The sequence below is a fragment of the Rhamphochromis longiceps genome, linkage group LG3, assembly GCF_057381845.1.
Source record: "Rhamphochromis longiceps isolate RC_006_pf linkage group LG3, R_longiceps_female_GT1.1, whole genome shotgun sequence".
Lineage (NCBI taxonomy): Eukaryota > Metazoa > Chordata > Actinopteri > Cichliformes > Cichlidae > Rhamphochromis > Rhamphochromis longiceps.
This window is the reverse complement of record NC_140559.1, coordinates 3,551,602-3,558,856: the sequence shown is the minus strand read 5'-3', so window position 1 is coordinate 3,558,856 and position 7,255 is coordinate 3,551,602. Positions and strand designations below refer to the sequence as shown.

Sequence of the window (7,255 nt, the reverse complement as noted above, 5' to 3'; positions counted from 1 at the left end):
TGGTGACAGCTTGGATGTGTTTCAGTCCTGCCTGGTTATCACTGCAGGAATCTTTCACATTTATTACAGGTAATAACTCTGATTTTTCTGTGTATTATGAACCAAATGTATCCTGATACACACAGAGATGGATGAGCAGAGGTCACATGATGAAAGAACAAACATGGAGTCTTTGATTTATTTAGATATTTATTGATGAATGCAAACAAACCTGATCACATGACCTGCTGACCCAAACAGTGCAAAGCTCCATGGCAACAACAACAAACAGCCTCACATATGTTAACAGAGGCTGTTAGAAGCACAGAGTCTTTACAGTCTTTCTCCTGTTTGGACACAGATCTCTGCACATCTTCATCACAGTTACTCACAGACGTGCAGAGTGTGTGGATATCAAAGCTAAGTTTCCACCATGTTTGTAGTCTGTACTGGGACTCATGGAGCATCTCTCTATGAGCACTCAGTGCTTTAAACAGTGCGTCCCAGTTTAACCAGCAGCCTTCACACCACACATCACACAGATATGGAAACTTCAAACCTCAGACTGAAGACACCATCAGAAATAAACAGATTGTGATGAAGATGAAGAACTGGACCAGTTTGCTGTGGTTTCTTCTGTTCCTGTCAGAAATAAGAGTCTGGCAGCACTTTGCTCTCCTTCCACATGTTTAAGGAGGAAGTGAAGAAGAGCGAGTGAGTCGTCTTCCTCTGTGGGCCCAACATCAGGCAGCAGCCACGTATTTTTAAAAACCCAGCACACTGCTTCAGAAACACTGAGTCCAGGTGACCAGAGTCATGTGATCAGTGAGGTCTTCACTCAGGACGTCACAGCTTCAGGACCTGATTCAGAGGTTTATGAGGACGTGGATCAGTGGTGCTGATGTTGTGTGAGAGCTGGTGAACCATGGGGAACATAAATAACAACCAGGCCATCAGCAGTTCTACCCCCAGCTCTAAAACCTACATAATACACTATACATATAGTTATTGTTAAGGTTCAAATATTGAGGAAGGAGAGTACAAACAACCAGGTCCAGAAGAGCTTGGTCAAACAATTGATTTTAATGAACACAGGCGTGGGGGGACCAGCGCCGTACGCAGACAGCGCTGATCTCCGACTAATCAAAGCATAAACAGATATTTTATACCATCGGGGTTTGAATTTAACGACGCCCCTTCAACGTCACACAGATACATACATACATACGTCAAATCAAAACCACAATGACTTTTAACACAGTTTGAAAAGAACATTATCTCTATCTTCATGGCAGATGTTTCCTGTCAACCTTTTGACTGCCGCTTCTCCAAAACCACAGACCATGCTCTGCAGTAAGATACCACTTCTGCACGCCCGCAGTTGCAAGCAAACATGATTAACCTCTCACCTATAACTGAATGTATCTACTATGTGTGTGTGTGTCACGACCTCACTTGGCACTCTGTGTCACCTCTCACCTACTAACGCTCGCAGTCAAACAGAGGCCACTCTCACATGTGTAGGCAGTTTACTAAAACTATATATGTAGTATATTGAATAAATGTTTTAATCAAGAACCTCTACTAGAAGCTTAATAAAAGAATATAAAAGTATAAAAGATAATAATGAACAACCTGGTTATTCAAATAGCATCATCCAAACAGCTCCTCAGAATCAGCTGCACTTACACTCTGCTTTTAGTTTCACTTTTGCAAAAGCACGCTCTGCAAACCTGCAGTTTCCTGTCAACACTTTGCACAGAGTGTCCTCAGAATCAGCAGAATCAGCCCATACACACTTAAGATTATAACAAGCATTCAAAAGCATTTAAGATCATAGATTCAACTCAACAGTTTAAAGTGGTTATAACTGCACCTGTAGTAAAGGCTAATTGGGTACCAAAATGTTTAAACATCTGAATGCAATATCAATGCTGTAGATTATATTATTAATGCAATGGTAATGATGATGATTATTAACAGTAGCAACAAAATAATTTCCCTGATCTCCACATTATATAGGTTATAGTATGTTATATATAAACGTAGCTGAAGCAGTTTCATTTGTAGCTTCACGCTGCACTTCACATGTTTGTCCACCAGATGGCAGCACAGAGGCCTGTGTTGGAAAGCTTTGAGTAATGAAGCGTTTTCAATCCAAGCTTCAGAAAGCTTCATGTGGTCATCAAGGAAGCAACCAGGAAATATCTGCTGTGTGTAAAAACAGCAACACAAGAATCCAGGATGAAGACAAGAAACTCAAAGCTCACAAAACAGGTGGAGCTAATTTTGTGACGTGTTTCTGTAAAAACACCACAGAAGTGAATCATCAAAGTTTCCATGTGAGCTGATGATGCTGCTGCAGAGTTTCTGTGAACCTCCTGTGACCCCGCCTCCTCATACAGAGACATCTGATTGCTCTTCAAACTGCATCACGTGGACACATGTGATTGTGTGTTGTAGTATTGATCCCAATGCTGGTATCAGTCCTGGATCAATAACACTGGATGGATGCGTTCAGCATGGAGCCCCTGAGCTGTGTTACAGACAAACATGGAAACTGACAGGTCTGTGTCATTCACAGTCTGTAACACTTCTAAACAACAGAGGCTGACCCAAGTGCCTCAGAGCCAGGCACGCTCACATCACAGCTCTCTAAATAAGCCAGTTTCAAAATAAGAGCTGAAAGCTGTGTTTGCTTGTGTTAGCTTATTATTGTGGAGACTAACATTCAGTGATCATGTGTTCAGACTCATAATGATTACTCTCAGAAATCCTGATCTTTGTATTTACTGTGTGTTGGATCAATAACTGAGATTCATCGTATCACACAGAAGTGCAGCTGCTGTCATGTCCTGATGTTTCTCTGGCTCAGCAGCTTCTCCATCAGAGGTTCACATGGAGCTGATCCAGTATCTCCAGTAACTGTGTTCTGTGCCTCACTGGTTCATCCTTCTGTCTGTGTGACGTCAGTCAGATGTTGAAGTTAAACTCTGTAATCTTCACTGTGTCACAGAGTTCAGTGAGTCCCGTTATTCACAGTATCAATCAGATCATCAGAGAACAGCTGATCAGCAATCAGTGGTGCCAACAGCGCCTCCTGTGGTGAGAGGATGCAATAATGCAATGTAGCATTTTTCCACTCAACACTTGCAGTCATGGAAACTGTCTGTTGGATCTGTGTGACGTTGCTTTCTTGGTTAGAGTTCCTCACAAATGTCCAGATGATTCTTCTAATGAGGCGTCGACCATGTTTGCAGCTCTTTGAAAGAAAACGTCGCCCTTTGCCATCCTTACTTTTCTTTGACTTCTTCAAATGCAGCTGAACTCCAGCTGGTATTTTCTTGGACTTTGCAGCTGTTTCTGGTCATCAGTTCATTCCTGCAAACCTCTGAAGCTGAACAACAATGATGCTGCATTGCTGGCTGATCCCAAAAGGTTGATTCTGTTCATCTGGACGTTTTCAGAAACGTTTGCTCACTGATCAGGTGACTTCTTCAGTCTCAGCTGACTGCAGCTTTACAAGCTTACAAACAGCACATTTGCACAATGACTGAAAGCAGCAGCACCTGATATATATGATACTAATATAATACATATACATATATAATCCATACTAATGATGAAGGAACTGAGCTCACAGTCCATTGTTCATTCAGTGAACTACTCAGTTTATTTTGGGCCTCAGAAATGCTCACTCTGTTTGTACATCACTGTCAGCAATAGACTCATTCTGCTGTGTGGACAGGAACACATGTGACATCACTTCCTGTTTGTTTGTGACTGAAGAGGAAGAAGTTTACAAGGAATCATTTAGAAGAGTTTCAAACATCAACTGATTGAATCCATGAATCTGAAAACGTGTTTGTGAGTGAAAGAGACAGACATGTACAGACTGAACTATCTGTTCAACAGTCAGAGTGTTTCTGTAACAGGAGACACTCTTTACACTCCACTCAGCACAGGGACACTGAGGAACCAGACCAGACCATAAACCCAGGATAAAGAGTTTGAGTGAATGTGGTGTTGAAGGTGTGGAGGTGGATCAGAGTGTCAGAGGAGACTCTGTAGAAGGACAGAGTGCCAGCAGGACAGTCCACATACACTGCTGCTCTGTTAGAGACGGAGGAGGAGATGGATGTTAGTCTGTTATTGTGCCTGACAGAACGAGGACCATCATCAGAGCAGCTCAGACTCCAGGACTGATCATTGTTTCCAAACACACAGTCTCTGCCTCCTTTCCTTCTGATGCTTCTGTAACTCACTGATATATAAACGTCTCCTCTCCACTCGACCTCCCAGTAACAGCGACCAGTCAGACCATTTCTACACAGCAGGTGAGGATAAAAACCATCAAATCTGTCTGGATGATCAGGATATGACTGAACCTCCTCCACACAATGTGCCTCAATGTTATTGATATTATTATTAACATTGTTATATAATAATAAAACCTTTATAATAAAACCACTAAAAACCTTTATTCTCATGGTCCAATCATGAGTGAACTCCCCGATGAAGCCTTGTGTGCTAAAACATGTCAGAGTTTTAAAGGTTAAACATGAGTTTCCAAAACGTTTTGCTGGAGAACAATGAACTATTTGACTGAGTTTCAATCATTTACAGACGAGCAAAACCAGGACAGAGAAAAAAGGACAAAACTGACTCAGTAAAAAACAAAAGAAGATCCCATGTAGATCTGTATTATGTAGAAGTTCAGCCCAGCAACCAGTTCAGTTCAACACAAGTTTAAATGATTCTATCTGAACTCTGTGGAGCCTGATCTCAAGCTTTTTGAGTCTGACACAGAAACCAGAGGATCTTTCTGTGTCTTCAGATTCACTGTGATCCAGTGATGGGAGTGATTTCAGCCCTGAGTGATCGCGCTGATGTTTGCACAGAGCAGACAATGAGGTGAATGTTTGGGCACATTGGTAACAGTGAAACAGTTTATTAGTAACGTGGGATCGTTTGTGTGCAGAGTATGAACTGAGATTCCTGAAGCTCTTGTCACACTGGTCACAGCTGTAGTTTCCTTCCATGTGTGCACGTTCATGACTGTTACGATTACCTGAATGTGAGAAGCTTCTCTCACAGTGTCTGCACTTGTGTGGTTTCTCTCCTGTGTGGACTCGTTTGTGTGATTTAAGGTCCCTTGCAGTGGTGAAGGATGACCCACACTGATCACAGAGGTGCTTTTTAACCCCACTGTGAATCAGTTCATGTTGTTTTAAATCACTTGGTGTGGTGAAGCTTCTCCCACATTCTTTGCAGTATTTCAGTTTGTCTCCAGTGTGTCTATGTTGATGTACTTTTAGGGTCTTTTGCTGACTGAAAGTTTTTCCACAGAGGTCACAATGAAAGTCTTTCCCACCACCACAGTGATGACAGGGTTGAGAACTGGATCCATCTGTGTCGCTCTGCTTCTAAACAAAGACACAAAGACAGTGTAAGTCAGTCCTTCAACATTTGTATCCTGAACGTCGCCTGAAATAAAGAGCATCTCTGCAAACGTCCAACTACATTTGACTGTTTCAGTTAACACACTCAGTTTACTGGGCTGCAATAACTCCAATACTACCACCATAATACTACAGTAATACTAAAATCATAACTGAAAGGAAAATCTGAATAATCACTCAGAGCTGCTTTTCCATGCAGTAGAATTGCTAACATGCTAACACAGTTTAATGAGCAGAGTTGTTCCAAACAGTCAGGCTAAAATGACAAGATAACAATATAAATACTAGGGGTGCAATGATACTCGCATCGATATTGAACCGTTCGATACAGTGCTTTTGGTTCGTACGCATATGTATCGAACAATACAAAATTTGTAATTTATTTTATCAACTTTCCGTCTGACAATGCTGTCTGTGTTGAGCGCTCAGTGAATCTGCTTTCGACTACTCCGCCTAGGCTGCACTGTCGAACGCAGATCCACTGAGCGTTCAACACAGACAGCATTGCCAGAATGAAGAGTGCAGAGCAAGCTAGCGAGACAGAAGTTAAGCTCTCCTTGCAACATGGCAAATTGAACCTCCCCCACCCTCATTCAGATCTGGCGTTTGGAAAGTAAGTGACGGAAGTGACGAGTAAGGTAAGCGACCCATGTTGTAGGTGACGTCAGACGCCGGAGAATTGGCGGAAAAAAAAAAAAGAAGCAAATGGTAGCATAGAGTTTAACAAAGGTTTTTCAAGCTTCAGTATTACCAAATATACTAATCAATTGTCATATAACTAACAACATCTGTTCTATCATCTCTAACACCCTGGAGGACAACGGGGGGTGTTTAGACGCTCTCCAAGATTACATCGACCGCTGTTTTCAAGATTTAGTAATGAAGAAGGCCCTCAGTGCATCCTCCCCAACCAAAATTGAGACGCCGTCATCGAAGAGATGTCGCCCGGCAGACTCCCCCGGTACAACATTGCCCGCCGGCAAAGACATCGTAGACATCCTGGAGTCAATCGACAAGCGATTGTCCAGTTTCAATGCGAGGCTGTCCCTGGTGGAGATTTTACACCGGGAATTTAAATCTCTGAGAGAATCCCTGGAATTCAGCCAGCAGCAGGTGGAAACGCTTGCCGCTGAAAATACCACTCTACGGGAGTTGGTCAAATCTCTCACCGATAACGTGACCCAGCTGAACATTGAAAATAAAAAAATAAAAGAGTCCGTTATCGATCTACAAGCCCGTAGCATGAGAGATAGTCTTGTGTTTTCTGGTATTCCAGAATCTGCCGGAGAGGACGCGGAGGCAACGGTGAACAGCTTCATTAAAATCCACCTGAAGCTGCCGGAGGACACCGTAAAGAACATCGACTTCCATAGAGTACATCGCTTGGGGGGCGTGAGGTCGCGGACCGGGAGACCACGGCCTATTGTGGCCAAATTCGGTCAATTCAAACAGAAGGAACAGGTGAAGAGTTGCGGCAGAGAGCTGAAAGGAACGGACTTCAGCGTGAACGACCAGTTCCCCAAAGAGATCCTGGAACGATGCAAGGTCCTGTTCCCAGTTCGACGTAGCTTCATCCAGAAAGGCTCCCGTGCTGTCATCGCCGTGGACGGACAGCTCTACCGACCCCGGCACCACACCGTGGTTATATTGACTCTCTTTCTTGGCTCTCGGTGAAGGCGGTCGCACTTTTCTCCTCTCCTCCTTCCCCTTATCTTCCCTGCTTAGCCTCTTGTGTCCTGTCTTGTCTCGTGTGCACTATTTTTCCCTCGAACAGTCTCTCACTGTCGTTCTCTAAAACCTAACAGAGAATTATG

The 7,255-nt window shown here is 43.2% G+C and overlaps 1 protein-coding gene across 2 annotated transcripts in view; it reads right to left on the bottom strand.

Annotated features, from left to right (window-relative positions):
* Positions 1–4,128: 4,128 nt before the first annotated feature.
* Positions 4,129–7,255, bottom strand: part of LOC146672546 (uncharacterized) — a 53,620-nt gene continuing 50,493 nt past the window's right edge. For both annotated transcript variants that reach the window (XM_085401300.1, XM_085401299.1), the window contains exon 4: positions 4,129–5,405. In XM_085401300.1, coding sequence (XP_085257426.1) covers positions 4,713–5,405 — 693 coding nt within the window. In that variant the 3' untranslated portion in view covers positions 4,129–4,712. The remainder of the gene's footprint in view (positions 5,406–7,255) is intronic.